This window comes from Oryx dammah, unplaced genomic scaffold, assembly GCF_014754425.2.
Source record: "Oryx dammah isolate SB20612 unplaced genomic scaffold, SCBI_Odam_1.1 HiC_scaffold_22, whole genome shotgun sequence".
In the NCBI taxonomy this organism is placed as follows: domain Eukaryota; kingdom Metazoa; phylum Chordata; class Mammalia; order Artiodactyla; family Bovidae; genus Oryx; species Oryx dammah.
In genome coordinates, this window is record NW_024070206.1 from 35,715,837 (window position 1) to 35,731,788 (window position 15,952).

The following is a 15,952-nucleotide window of genomic DNA, read 5'->3' on the forward strand; positions in this document are numbered from 1 at the left end:
GAACATATCTTGTGATTTTATAAATTAGACTTGTTACACCCTTTGGTTTGATGAGGTCACAATCTTGGCTGCTAAGAGCATCAGACTAGTTTTAAAAAAATTTTTTTTCAATTTGTTTGGAAAATAAGCAAAGTAAAGGAATACATATGTTATAAGCCTGATCAGCATTTCCATACCATAATCTATGTTTGAGTCCTTGAAAAGGTATTGTGACTTTGTAAAGATTCAAAAGATCTATTGCTTTATAAATACATCATGGACACCTATGCACATGATCAAAATAGAAAATATAAACAGCATTTGTCTGTCATTGTGGATTAATCTAACAAAGTTAGAAACTTTGTGGATCAGTTAGCAGCCTTCTACATGTGCCTAGAAAATTAATACAAAGACTTTGACTTTGAAGAGCCTATGATCTTACAAGACTACAAAGTTTTATGTAGAATATTTTTTAAAATATTTATTCATTTGGCCACACTGGGTTTTAGTTGTGGCATGTGGGATCTAGCTCCCTGGCCAGGGATGGAACCTGGACCCTCTGCAATGGGAGCATGTAGTTTTAGCCACTGGACTGCCAGGGAAGTCCGTATGTAAAATACCTTGAAAGTCAAACATTTAAAAATATTTTGCCTAACCGTGCTTAAAACAGTAATAAAGAATTCAACTGAAGCAAAAAATCTCATGTTTTCCTAAAACATGAACTTACCAGTTCGGCAATTCTCAGGCACAGTAAAGACAGTCACTTTGTTTTCAAAATATGGGGCATTATCATTGTCATCTTCAACTTTGAATACTAGGGGAAGTGGGTACTCAGGTGCATAACCATCTGCAGTGGTTGCATAGGCATAGATCTGAAAGGTAGATGAACACCATCAGTTGATTCTTAAATAACAAATTAGGCACAAAATTGAACTTAGCAGTTGGGGAAAGTCATAATATTTAAAAAAAAATCATTGGCAAAGGTCTATCTAAGAATGTATGCAACAGAGAGACAACACAGCCGCACAATCTATGCCTGCCCTCCAGCTTCAATCCTTTCTCATTGTTTTCCCATCAAATATCACACACTCCAGCTCAATGAGGCTTCTCTGGTCCCTGAATTAACTGTGTACTGTTCTCCTTGTTAGAATGCATGTAGACTTCCCCAGGTCGTGCTAATGACAAGTTGTTTTTTCTTTTTCAAGTTTGTACAAAATATGATTCTAGTTATTTGTAGACTTATATATGGACAACAGAGGATGAGATGGTTGGACAGTATCACCAACTCGATGGACGTGAGTCTGAGCAAGCTCCGGGAGGTGGTGATGGACAGGGAAGACTGGCATGCTGCAGTCCATGGGGTCGCAAAGAGTCAGACACGACTGAGCAACTGAATTGAACTGATACACATATATGGAGAAGGAAATAGTAATCCACTCCAGGATTCTTGCCTGGGAAATCACATGGACAGAGGAGCATGGTGGGCTACAGTCCATAGGGTTGCAAAGAGCTGGACACGATTTAATGACTTAAGAAATAAACAATATCAACTATTTCTGGGTGATTCATTTATGCTCTTTTCTCTATTTACCTGTATTTTTCTATCCTTAAAGATGTATTTCTTGTGTAGTAAAAGTGTTAGCAAAATTATATATGCATTCTAAACTCTATCTCAAAAGGATATATCTTGGCCCCAAATGCAATGATTTAATGCCCTTTCTCTTAAATACCATAAGATTATTTTTGAACTTTTCTTATGCAGTATATGCATAGTCAGTCTTTGGTAAATGGTTGTTAAGTTAAACAGATTTTCTCCACTGACAGGAACAACTAAAGCTGCCCAGAGTGAACTCTGTGTGAATTCAGTTCTTCACCATAGCTAACTTTCTTGATTCCCCTACTGTAACCATTTTCTAGAATGAACCAAGATTAAAATCCCAGGTATCTAACCCCTCCCTCTTTAGCCTTATGTTAGTCAATTGCCAGACCCTAGAGAGTGAAGCCTTTCTGTGCACTAGATTCTTGAGATTACAGCATTTCTGTGTCTCTTTATCATTCATCTCCTCTTTTCTATTTCCAAAGCCACCATCCTCATGTGACCCCAAATGCATCCTATCAACTTTCCTGTTGTATCCTACACACACGTCCAACCAGTTCAGTTGAGTTGCTCAGTTTTGTCCAACTCTTTGTGACCCCATGGACTGCAGCACGCCAGTCTTCCCTATCCATCACCAACTCCCGGAGCTTGCTCAAACTCATGTCCATTGAGTTGGTGATACCATCCAACCATCTCATCCTCTGTCGTCCCCTTCTCCTCCTGCCTTCAATCTTTCCCAGCATCTGGGTCTTTTCCAAGGAGTCAGTTCTTTGCATCAGATGGCCAAAGTATTGGCCGACCAACTTTCCAACCAACATCTGACAAACTTTCCTATAATTGTCCTGACTTTCTCCAAACTGTGTAGCTTTCAGGAGTCAGATGCATTTCCATAAAGCACAATTTTAATCATGATATTCCTGAATAAGACTCTTCTGTGATCTCACCATTATCTACCAAAGTAACAGAAAATCCTCATTGCTGTGTTGAAAGGCCATATTACATCTTCACATGCTTACCAGACGGGAAAGACATTTTCACTTCTAATCTCTAGGAGAGAAGTTTTTGAAATAACCGTCCATGTTCCCTGTGTTTCCTTTTTCACTTTTCCCCAAACAACCTCCAGCTGGGCTTTTTCAGTAATAAAACTTATACTTTGGTTTCCATCAGTCTGATCCCTGTACATTAATAAATTCCACACTAAGGGATCCAGTACTCCTGCCTGGAAAATCCCATGGATTTTTCCCCTGGTAGGCTACAGTCCATAGGGACACTAGGAGTTGGACAAGGCCGAGCAGCTAACACTGTAACTTTCATCCTGAAACAATTAAATCAGAATTTCTGGGAATTGGCCCAATCATCAGTATTTTTTAAAAATTATCATGTGATCAGAGCTAAGTTATTATTGAGAAGTTTAAATTCAATAAAATTCACTGCTCTTGTCCCAGGATTATATACATCAAAACCTGTCCTTTAAAATTGTTATTATATATTCCCGTCCCCCTCTCTTTTCTTCCCTTGTAATAATCATCCTTTTTCATCTATTGTACCAATAGAAATTTAAAGTTTGTGTGACACATGAACAATATTTAAAATATTAAGACAAATCATTGATTCTTCTGATATATATAAATAGCTTGAAAATACTAAACCAGTAATAAAAAACATAAATCTGAATTAATGATGCAATCATCTTACCGGAAACTCTTGATATTGCTCACGGTCTATGCTTCTTGTACAAAATATATCCCCTGTATCTTTCTCTATGAAGAACAGATTGAAGGGCTCTTTGTCTACCCCTGGTCCACTTATGGAGTAAAAGATGGTGTAGTTTTGTGCAGCATCAGACTGAACCTGTAACAATAATTGACAGTTTAGGAAAAGAGCAAATATATCATGATATATTTCAACCTAATTTCTTGTGATAGTTTATTTTTTATTGCTGTTGTTTAGTCACTAAGTCGTGTCCGACTCTTTTGTGACCCCATAGACTGTAGCCAGACAGGCTTCCCCGTCCATGGAATTTCTCAGGCAAGAATACTGGAGTGGGTTGTCTTTTCCTTCTCCAAGGGATCTTCCCAACCCAGGGATTAAACCCAGGTCTCCTGCAGGCAGATTCTTTACCACTGAGCCACCAGGGAAGCCCTTATTTTTTATTTCTTGCTCTCTTTCCCACATATCTCCCAGTGTCTCCCATATTTTTAAATTCTCAATTATATCCTGCATTGTGCAAAGCCACAAACTCTGTCACTTATTATTGAATACTAAATTCTTTGAAGTTATCTGCTTATGTATGGAAAAATCATGGCATTGATTATTCTTTTTCTATTCTTATTCACTTATTCTTATTCCTGTATACAGCCATGATTTCAGTGGTTTTGAATTATTTGGAATGGAAATTTTTGTGACTAAAAAACTGGAAATAACACAACTTTCCTCCCATAGTTAATGCATCATGAATTGTACAATTTCAACTGAAGATCATGGCATCCAGTCCCATCACTTCATGGCAAATAGATGGGGAAACAATGGAATTAGTGACAGACTCGATTTTCTTGGGCTCCAAATCACTGCAGATGGTGACTACAGCCATGAAATTAAAAGACACTTGCTCCTTGGAAGAAAAGCTATGACCAACCTAGGCAGCATATTAAAAAGCAGAGACACTACTTTGCCATCTAGTCAAAGCTATGGTTTTTCCAGTAGTCATGTATGGATGTGAGAATTGGACTATAAAGAAAGCTGAGTACTGAAGAATTGTTGCCTTTGAACTGTGATGTTGGAGAAGACTCTTGAGAATTCCTTGGAATGCAAGGAGATCAAACCAGTCAATTCTAAAGGAAATCAGTCCTGAATCTTCATTGGAAGGACTGATGCTGAAGCTAAAACTCCAATGCTTTGACCACCTGGATGCAAAGAACTGACTCATTGGAAAAGACCCTGATGCCAGGAAAGATTGAAGGCAGGAGGAGAAGGGGACGACAGAGGACGAAATGGTTGGATGTCATCACTGACTCAGTGGACATGAGTTTGAGCAAGTTCTGGAAGTTGGTGATGGACAGGGAAGCCTGGCGTGCTGCAGTCCATGGGGTCACAAAGAGTTGGACAAAACTGAGCAACTGAACTGAACTGAACTGAAAACTGGCCTACGTTAAGTGGCAGTAATACCACTTTTTGGAAAACAGATATATTGGCCTTTTTTTGCAAGGGCAAGTGCTAATGAAAGGGAGAATTGAATTATGCAAAATCTGTAGGCATGTCCTCTGTATGTGAATGCTAAATTCTGGCAAGATATTTGGGAGAATCTGGATGCAGACCTAAAAGAATCAGAAACTCAAAATATACAACTTGTTTCTAATGCTAAAATGTGACTTTTGGAGCAAAGTGATAAAATTCAAACTCTTCTACAGGACCCTAGTTCTCATAAATAGATGGTCCTTATTAGTACCAAGGGCTTCTCAAATGGAAAGTTTTAAAAACAAAGAAACAAAGCTAATGTATAACATCAAATGAGATGACATGTACCTGCTGCACATGCTGTGGAAATGGACCTAGTGAGTTCTCCATCAGTGAACATGGAATAGGCGCCCATCGCCTCTTGCTTCGCCTGAGGACTGCGTCTTTCATATGTCTCTTAGGAACCTGCATTGGAGGAGAGGTGAAAAAATACAGTATTGCTTATCATTCTAGATCCAGTGATTTTTCAGATAAACAGTAACATGAAGAAAATAGGTAACAGTTGCACATAACAATTTTATGGATAATGCCCAATTTCTGTTTTTTTGTTAGTAATACACACACACACACAACCAGTTTCACCTATTTCCTATTTTAATCACTTATCACCTAACCATCACCAGAACTTTATAGGGTTTTGATGAAAGATACTATCTGAAGAAATACTGACCCGCTAAAAAGAAATAATCCAAAAAATAAAGAATTGATTTTATTCCACTAAGAGTGGTACAACCAAAATTTGCTAAAATACTAGCTAACTTGAAAAGCATTTGTATACCTATATAAAGACACATAGTGTGTGTTCCAGCATATTTTATTTCATATGGAGATTCTTTACAATTTGGATATAAAATAATATTGTATAAGCCTTACGTTACATTAAGGTTATGTTAATGTTATGTCATTATATAACATTAAGTCTAAATGTTAAACAATTGTAAAGGATATGTAATATGTAAGCATATTCTAAACTTGATGAAGATTCTTACAGTCAAAAGGAATTGAGCTGAAAAACTTCCTTATAAATCAAATCGCTTATTAATAAATTATCTTGTAAGACCAAATTCATTGTGCATAATTGGTTTAAAGTGAGATTTATATGAATTCCAGGAACCTTCTCCCTTCCTAAGCATCACCACTCCCTGCAAGAAGACTAGCTCAGAGTCAGAACATTCAAGCCAATCCTTTGGACTGGCCATACAGCATTCTCTGAAGAAAAGGACCTTGTAAAATGTTCTGTTAAGATAGGAATAAACTGGAGACCTTCTCATCTTTTCTTTAAAGAGACACTCAAAGCCACAGTCACTTGAGGGAAAGCCATTCAGGGTGGAGTGTCACGCCTCCAGCCAGAATCAATCTTCAATGAGTCTTAGACCTGCCCTGCCTTGTTCTGCAGGTAAGTCACTCTTGTTGCCACACCTCAGAACATCATTTGAAACCTTTGATATTCTGCCTTTGTTCCCTGGCTACAGAGCTGTTCATTTTTACACCACTTATAAATCACTCTATTACTCATTAAAGCAGTCTAGTCTTTACATATGTTTGTTATAAATGGAATAGAAAAAAACAGTATTCAAGAACAAGAATTTTAATAAGGATGGAAATAAATGAGATGAAGGGCTCTGGTGAGCAGATTATTGTGCTTGTCTATAAGTCTTGTCTAATATACCTTCTTTCCTCCTCCTTCCAGTATGATTTCTATCTCTTTCTGCACCTGTCCCTGACTGTCTGAGAGCAAAATGGAAAAACTCTTCTTTTCAGAAGACAAAACAAGGTCATGTGTTGTGTAAATGGAGCCATCTTCTAGAATCCTGAAGTCAGGATCACTTGACTGGATTAGGCTGGCCGACTGGAGACACTCCTTCAGATTCACTGCAGGGAAGAAATTTTACAGTAATTTGTAAAGTGAAACAAGGATAGAACAAGTTTTACAGGAATGACAACCTCTAGTTAATGTGGGAGAAGCAAAAAGAGGGAGGTTACGCTAGGGGTGTGTGGAGTACTTACTATTCTAAAACTTATAGGCCATAAAAATTAAATAATTAAATTGATGGAGTTGCTGTCTCCACTGATTTCATTAGCAATTAATTTATGGATAGATATAAAATACTTTTAATGTCACTGGATTTATTGTTTCCACTTTAACTCATTATTATACACAAATGCATCGTTTTCTATTACATGTAGTATAACTAACTGCATGATGTCAGATTTTGAACTTCTTTGTAATCATCGGTGATAGTTCTTAATAAAATTGTCTTGCAAAAAAATTAGAATACTGTTCTATACTTGAATAATATTTCTCAGTAATATTGCAAGTACTACTTCTATAAAATCTTTTGGAAGCTTAATAAACTCCATGCTTAATAATGCTCAGTGGTTGTATCAAAATATTTCCTTTGCAGATTCATATTTAATATATTGGATTGGCTAAAAAGTTCATTCAGATTTTTCCATAGGCTGTTACAGAAGAAATCCCAATGAACTCTGTGGCTAACCCAATATTTATCATATTTACTATGTGTCTTTAGAGTGTAGGCTGTGTATCCTTTCAGTACCTTTGAAAGAAAAAGGAATTAATTTAAAACCTCCAAACACTGGGCAAAGCATTGTCTATCTTGGAAGGAATACCACTTCTGTATATGAGATGTGTTTTTCTAGTCGTAAACTTAAGGCTAGTGAAAAATACTGATGAAAGGGATGTTATTCCTGGACTTAGAACAACCAACTCATGTCTCAGGTATAGCTGTAGCAATGTGCGTATGCATCCTCAGGCACTCAGTTTGTCTGACTCTTTATAACCCCATGATTGTAGCCCACCAGGCTCCTCTGTCCATGGGATTTGCCAGGCAACAGTACTGGAGTGGGTTGCCATTGCCTTCTCCGACAGTAAGACTATTTAAAATTTTATTTGACTTTCAGAAGCTTTTCTGTAAAATAGATCACATAAATTCTTGCTGGGCACCTGGTCTTTGTCATCAATCTCCAGCGTAAATTTTCTTTTGGGCACTTCAATTTTGTCATGTCTATTTTCTATCTAATCAATGAAAGAATGTTGGTTTGGCGATTTTGGCAACAGATCAGTCATAGGAAATTAAACTGTTTCTCATTTTGGTGCTTTATTTGTACTAAACTAAGATAATTTAGCCTTCTGACGTTTGCTAATTTTCCTGCCAAGAAAAGTAACACAATTAACTTGGTGCTTTAATTGTTTCTAACCACAACCAAAAAACAAGTTGTTTATCTTTCATTTCAAGTCGAATTTTAATGCCAAAATGACTACTGTATGGCTTGAGCAGCCGAAAGCTAAATGTAGCAGTTAAAACTATGAAATTCTTAACATCCTTTCTCACCTTTGCCTACAAGTGCTTCAGCCCGAAGATGAGAAGGAACTTGAAGAGAAATTTTCTGACAAGCATTGCAAAATAATATTAAAACCTCAAAAGAAAGAAAAAAATCAGGAGTTACATTTGATCAGAAGCTTTCACATTACAGTTTTGTCTTACTGATAAAAATATTGTGAATTTCAATAACAAATTAATCTTCTAATCTTTCAATATTTTTCATATTCATTTAAAAAGGAAATAGCAAAGAAAGTGGCTTTAAGAACACAACAGTCATTTAGTAGCAATGAACAAATTAAAATGAACAGAGTTCTTAGAACCTGGATTGTATTGCATCATTTCAAGAAAATGTGTTACAAACTATTGACTTTGTATGTAGAGTTTATCATCTCTAAGGTCATTTGTAAACGTCATTCTGATTTCTCAGCATGAAGAAAGTACTTAAATTTGGAATTCAGTAATTATGTATTTGTATACAAATCATCCTTTTCACAGCCCCAAGCAAACTGAGGTACTTGAGGATGTTTTTAACCTCCTAAAGATCAACATCCACCAGTATTCCCTGATCTCAAATTACTCCTCAAAAAGGCTTGGCTCATAAACTTCAAAGTCTAAATGATCTCATTCACAAAATTAGTCTAAAAAGAAATATATTTCAAAATATGGAGAGTAGACTTCAACAGTGTAAAGATTTTTAGTTCAATTCAAGACACAAATATTGCTGTACAAAGCCATATACCTAACTCAAGAAATAACTGAGCCTACCTGAAAAATAAAAGAAACGCTATCAGTTTAAAAGTGTCTGTAAATTCAGAACCTATTTTTCTTGGCATTTTCTGTTTATTTGCTTCCTCTACTCTTTTTCAAAATGACTGTTTTGTTATTACTTAAATATAAAATAGAGCTTTAACAGGTAGGTGAATTTTATAACCAATATTTCTCTGAGGACGTATTTCTAGAGTTAAGGGAAAGTCTCTCAGTTGTGTCCGACTCTTTGCGACCACATGGACTACACAGTCGATGGACTTCTCCAGGCCAGAATACTGGAGTGTAGCCTTTCCCTTCTCCAGGGGATATTCCCAACCCAGGGATCAAACCCACATCTCCTGAAGTGCAGGCAGATTCTTTGCCAGTTGAGCACAAGGCAAGCCCTTGTAGAGTTAGGGGACCCATTATTTGAGAGAAGGAAAGAAAACCATCAGCTATACTATGGATGTACATTTGTTTTCTAACTCAACCCAAGTCTATTGGGTATATCATGTAGGCCTATTTAAATAGTCTGTAATTTTGCAATAACTCTGTTAGATAACACCAAAAACTGGAATTTAAAAAGTTGTATTTGTATTCTGGCTTTAAATTAAATAACCTCTTTTTTTAAAAAATGGGTCTTTTTTACTACTTACTTGACTTCTTAATACTTTCATTTCTAATGTCAGGGAATGTACAAAAGTATACCTAAAGAACTTTCTGTATAAAAAAAAATTATGTTAATAATGGTCTAAGTATATAATGTGGAAGAGCATTTTATAATTAGAAATAGATATGTGTATATACACATGTAGATTCATAGGCCTACACATCTATACTATATAGTCACACATTATTCTCAGAGGATACATCTACATATCCTCTCATACCTCCATCATTTTTCCTTCCTGCCCTAGGGTCCTCACTTCACTGGTTCTGCCTCACAGAGCAGATCTCTAAGACATACTATATAACACAGTCTTCAAGTTAAACAAGCAGCTTAGTTTTTTGGAGGCAGCTGGGGTCAGACTCGTTTTTAGGCATCATGGGCATAAGGAACGGATGGGCAGTGGACGAACCAAAGGGTACTGGGCAAAGCAGAGACTAAAAGTAAAAGAAATCTGGGTGAATATCTTGGAAAGCTTTCCCTTCATTTTACCTAACTAATAATACTAACTAAAGATCTCTGTTCTCCCCCTACACGTACCCCCAGACAATTATAGGATGAGCATATGACCATTAACCCCACTTAGTGTATTTTTTTTTTTTTTAATTTGGCTGTGCTGGATTTTAGTCACGGGATCTTAGTTGAGGCATGAGAACTCTTAGCTGTGGCATGTGGGATCTAGTTCCCTGATATGAATTGAACCTGGGCCCTGCGTTGGGAACATCGAGCCTTAGCCACTGGACCCCCAGGGAAGTCCCCTAGTGTACTATTTATACAGAGAAAATATTTACCCTTTTACAATAAAATCTTTAAATACTGAAAATATAATCTGAAGCTAAAATATTTTATTAAAATGAAAACAAGAAACAAATTCAGTGCTCAGAAATGCCAGATGTAGTTGTGGGACAACTTCCCTCTTCCTAACCCCCGCCAAAGAAAAAATTAGCACCTAAATACACAGTTACAAAAAACATAAGTGGAAGTCAAGTTCATGTATTTTATCAATGAATGTCACATTTTTCTTTATTATTATTATTTTTTTCCAGTTAAACACCTTCCTTGAACTAAGAGCTCCGCCCTTCTCTCAGCCCTTTCTGGCTAAAATGAAGCTGAGTCCTGCAGAGTCCACATCTTCAAGCAGACTCCTTCTCTTCTCGAAGCTCAGGGGAACTAAGCAGGTGACACAAGTACAGCTTATTTAGCGACTAGTAGCAAAAGCAAACCTCAGAACTTTCTGAGCCAAATGCCTGAGGAGTGAATTCATCCCATTGCTCCGTAGAAAAACACCCCAGCAAGATTGAACAGGGGATTCCCTTGAAAAATGAACAGCTTGGCGGTGGAAACTTGAAAAGCAAACCAAACACCAGCTGTCCTGAGTCACAAATCTCTCTGTGCTTCCTTGAATTTTACTCAGCTCTGCTCCTGTTCTTCCAGTCTCCCTTCTCTGCCTTCCACTCCCGCCCTCCTCTCTTTCAAGCCCGACTTGAAGGAAGGCAGCACCGAGTAACATGCTTAGACTCCTTAATCCTTTGCTTGTTACTCACCAGGAGAGAGAATAGGAGCTGCTTCCAGAAGATGCTCCCTGGGGCGGCAGAGGCCACAGCCATCAGAAGTGGTCCTGATGCTCAGGGATGGTGACTGGATAACAGGGCAGCTTGGAATACACTGGGCGGCTTCGGCAGATTCCGCCGGCTGGCACCTGGGCAGGGGAACCTGTTGGCACCCTGGCGCGGATGAACTTGGTTTGGAGAAAAGTCAGCAGGCAAACGGGAGAAATGACAGGAGAGGGAGCAACGGAACAATTGCTTTCCTCCTATTCCCGGCTTAGTCTTCGTCCTTCAATTCAGTTACCTCGGAATGGAAAGAGGTTTTCCTACAACTGGGGAGGGTGGGGTACAAAACACCCCCAAACGCAGCCACTGGCTCCTCCTCACAGCTTTCAAAATTTCTCCTGCCACTAGACACATCGGCAGAAGCAACAGGGAACACCCTCCACCCTCGGCCCTCCTCCCTTCCCCCCAGGTCGATGCTCTGAGGTCCTCCCCGGTTATTACCCACTCCCACGTCCTCCCCTCCTTCCTAGCCTTATTAACCTGTCTTGCCCCTGGGCACAAACATAGATTGTGCATGAACTCCATGCAAAGAAGCGATGCCTCCTCAACCGCCCTTGGCAAATCAGGGATACACAGGCAAGTGCAATCACATACATCAGGAGTTATCTCCCCATCTAAGCATTTAGGTGTAGTCTGTCACACACAGCAAAGCCGTTCTGCTAGAGATCGAGGGCCGCCGTCCCCAGTAGCAACTTCGCAGATGGCGTTGTGTCTGCTCCTTATTATCCACTGCACACTGGTTTGATTCTCTAGCTGTCAGAGGAATTTACTACAGTGTATATTGATGTTATAACAGTAAGTGAATGAGATATAATTTTCTTATTGCAGTCTTCAATTTTAATTCCATTTATTTAAACTGGAAAAACAAAAACAAAAAACCCTGAGTTCACCCATTTCTTCCACCATTTCCCACCTCCTGCTTCTCTTCTAAACCACCAGTCTGTTCTCTGTATCTACGAGCTTAGCTTTCCATCTATTTATTTTTTTCTTAGATTCCACATGAAAGTAAGAGCATGGGCATTTGCCTTTCTCTGTCCTATTTATTTCATTTAGCATAATGCCCTCAGGTCCACTCATGTCGTTGCATGAATAATATTCCATTGTATATATACACACCACAATTTCTTTATCCACTCGTTCATTGATGGAGAATTGATTGATGGAATCCAGGTTGATTCCATATCTTGTCTATTGTAAACAATGCTTCAAAGAATATGAGGTTGCATATATCTTTTCAAAGTAGTGTTTTCATTTTCCTTGGATAAATACCCAGAAGTGGAATTACTGGATATGGTAGTTCTATTTTTAATTTTTTGAGGAACCTCCATACTGCTTTTCATAGTGGTGGTACCAATTTACATTCCCATCAGCAGTGCAGAAGTGTTCCTTTTCTCCACATCCACACTAATACTTATTATTTCTTATCTTTTTGATGATAGCCACTCTAACAGGAATGAGGTGATATCTCATTGTGGTTTTGATTAGCATTTCACCGTTGATCAGTGATACTAAGCATCTCTGAATGTACCTACTGACCAATCTCTATGTCTCCTCTAGAGAAATGTCTATTCAGATCTTCTGTCCATTTTTATACTGGATCATTTGCTTTTCTGCTATTGAGTTGCATGAGTTCTTAACATGTTTTGGTATTAGCTCATTATCAAATATATGATTTGCAATTATTTTCTCCCATTTAGTAGATTATCATTTTATTCTGTCGATAGTTTCCCTTGCTGTGAAGAAGCTTTTTAGTTTATATAGTCCCACTTGCTTGTATTAGTATTCGATTTTGTTGTTTTTGCTTTTAGATTAGATTCAAAAAATCATGGCCAATATTTAGTTCAAGGAGCTTACCACCTCTGTTTTCTTTTAGGAGCTTTATGCTTCCAGGTCCTATCTTCAAGTCTTAGTCATTCTGAGTTTTTGTGTGTGGTGGAAGATTGTGGTCCTGTCTCTCTCTTCTTCTTCTTCTTTTTTTTTTTTCATTTAGCTGTCCAGTTTTTCTAGCACCATTTATTGAGGAAACTCTTTTCCCCTTTGTATATGCTTAGCTCCTTTGTTGTAAATCAATTGACCACATTAACTGTAGGTTTATTTCTGGGCTCTCTATTCTGTTCCATTGATCTGTCTGTTTTCATGCCGATATCATACTATTTTCTAAAAAATAATGTTAGGCAGTACTTCTTATAGAGTGCTTCCTGGTTGGGGTCCTCCTCTCCCTCCTTGAGGAGGTAGCGCCCATTGGCCAACATCCTCCTTCCTTGGCACACTTACCTAAAGGTTCACTCGAGAAACCCTGAGACTGACACCCACCCCTGTGTGCCTGGGCCTCTGGCCATTCCAAGCCTGGCAGGTGGGTCTGGGGAGATGCCCCCTTCACCGGCAACTCTATGGGTACATGGACCTGCACTGCTCGAGCTGCCAAGCCTTGCTCACTGCACCACTGGATCCAGATCCTGCTGACCAGACATGCTGGGTCTTTAGCTCAGGTGCTGCTGCAACTGCTCCACTCTGCTCCTGCAGCTGCCCCACTCTGCTCCTGCAACCACTATCTGAGTGCAATACCACACTGTTTCGATTATGATAGCTTTGTGATAGAGTTTTAAATCAGGTCCCACATTGTCTCCAATTTTATTGTTTCTCAAGACTGCTTTGGTTCCTTTGGGCCTTATGTGGTTCCATACAAATTTTAGGACTGCTTCTTCTCTTTCTGTGAAAAATACCATTGGAATATAAAATATCAATTCTCTTCTTATTGCATTATTTTTATTACTCATGTAAAGATGTTTTCCCTTGAATATCTTTATTTGAGAACACCTATAATATAAGACCAACTCTCTTTATTTTCGATTTTTTTTTTTTTTTTACTTTATTTTACTTTACAATACTGTATTGGTTTTGCCATACATTGACATGAATCCACCACGGGTGTATACAAGCTCCAAATCCTGAATCCCCCTCCCGCCTACCACCCCATATCATCTCTCTGGATCATCTCCATGCACCAGCCCCAAGCATCCTGTATCCTGTATCGAACATAGACTGGCACTTCGTTTCTTACATGATAGTATACATGTTTCAAAGCCATTCTCCCAAATCATCCCACCCTCTCCCTCTCCCTCAGAGTCCAAAAGTCCGTTCTATACATTTGTGTCTCTTTTGCTGTCTTGCATAAAGGGTCATCATTACCATCTTTCTAAATTCCATATATATGTGTCAGTATACTGTATTGGTGTTTTTCTTTCTGGCTTACTTCACTCTGTATAATCGGCTCCAGTTTCATCCATCTCATTAGAACTGATTCAAATGTATTCTTTTTAATGGCTGAGTAATACTCCATTGTGTATATGTACCACAGCTTTCTTATCCATTCATCTGCTGATGGACTTCTAGGTTGTTTCCATGTCCTGGCTATTATAAACAGTGCTGTGATGAACATTGGGGTACATGTATCTCTTTCAATTCTTGTTTCCTTGGTGTGTATGCCCAGCAGTGGGATTGCTGGGTCATAAGGCAGCTCTATTTGCAATTTTTTAAGGAATCTCCACACTGTTTTCCATAGTGGCTGTACTAGTTTGCATTCCCACCAACAGTGTCAGAGGGTTCCCTTTTCTCCACACCCTCTCCAGCATTTATTGCTTGTAGACTTTTGGATCACTGCCATTCTGACTGGTGTGAGATGGTACCTCATTGTGGTCTTGATTTGCATTACTCTGATAATGAGTGATGTTGAGCATCTTTTCATGTGTTTGTTAGCCATCCGTATGTCTTCTTTGGAGAAATGCCTATTTACTTCTTTGGTCCATTTTTTGATTGGGTCGTTTATTTTTCTGGGGTTGAGCTGCATAAGTTGCTTGTATATTTTTGAGATTAGTTGTTTGTCAGTTGCTTCATTTGCTATTGTTTTCTCCCATTCAGAAGGCTGTCTTTCCACCTTGCTTATAGTTTCCTTTGCTGTGCAGAAGCTTTTAATTTTAATTAGATCCCATTTGTTTATTTTTGCTTTTATTTCCAGTATTCTGGGAGGTGGATCATAGAGGATCCTGCTGTGATTTATGTCGGAGAGTGTTTTGCCTATGTTCTCCTCTAGGAGTTTTATAGTTTCTGGTCTTACGTTTAGATCTTCAATCCATTTTGAGTTTATTTTTGTGTGTGGTGTTAGAAAGTGATCTAGTTTCATTCTTTTACAAGTGGTTGACCAGTTTTCCCAGCACCACTTGTCAAAGAGATTGTAAGACCAACTCTTTTAAACAATCACTCCATTCATCCAAATTACTTGTACATTACATGCAGGACATTCTTGCCTAAAAGTACATTTTCCCATCAAACTTAGTTTTTTTAAACACTAATGATCCTGGCAATGGCAACTTTAGCATCAGTTCTCCCGTCATAACTCAATGAGTTCAATACCAGTATCAATTGCACACCCACAGCAGCAATGGAAGTTAGGAAAGGAGGATAAATATTTTTCATATGGTAATTGTTTAATTTGGAGCATCAAAGGGAAACTTAAATTCATATTTAATTAGCCACTACTAAGAATCAGAGGGAGAAGAAAATGGCAAACCCACTCCAGTATCCTTGCCTGGAGAATCCCAGGGACAGAGGATCCTGGTGGGCTGCCATCTATGGGGTCGCACAGAGTCGGACACGACTGAAGCAACTTAGAAGCAGCAGCAGCAAGAATCAGAAACCACCGACAGGCATTTCACTAACTCCTCCCAAACAGCCCAATGAGAGCTCCTTTTAGATAATGAAACCGTGGAAAAGG

At 38.4% G+C, this 15,952-nt stretch overlaps 1 protein-coding gene across 5 annotated transcripts in view; it reads right to left on the bottom strand.

Moving 5' to 3' along the window:
• Window positions 1-11,599, bottom strand: part of DSC1 (desmocollin 1) — a 156,337-nt gene extending 144,738 nt beyond the window's left edge. For 3 of the 5 annotated variants that reach the window (XM_040264788.1, XM_040264787.1, XM_040264786.1), the window contains exons 1-6: window positions 11,113-11,599; window positions 8,164-8,248; window positions 6,480-6,682; window positions 5,099-5,215; window positions 3,272-3,427; window positions 707-851 (exon numbers count right to left, since the gene is read on the bottom strand). In XM_040264788.1, the coding sequence (XP_040120722.1) occupies window positions 707-851; window positions 3,272-3,427; window positions 5,099-5,215; window positions 6,480-6,682; window positions 8,164-8,248; window positions 11,113-11,175 (769 nt within the window). In that variant the 5' untranslated portion in view covers window positions 11,176-11,599. The remainder of the gene's footprint in view (window positions 1-706; window positions 852-3,271; window positions 3,428-5,098; window positions 5,216-6,479; window positions 6,683-8,163; window positions 8,249-11,112) is intronic. The other 2 variants (XR_005725237.1, XM_040264785.1) reach the window with 1 other exon arrangement.
• Between the last annotated feature and the right edge of the window lie 4,353 nt (window positions 11,600-15,952).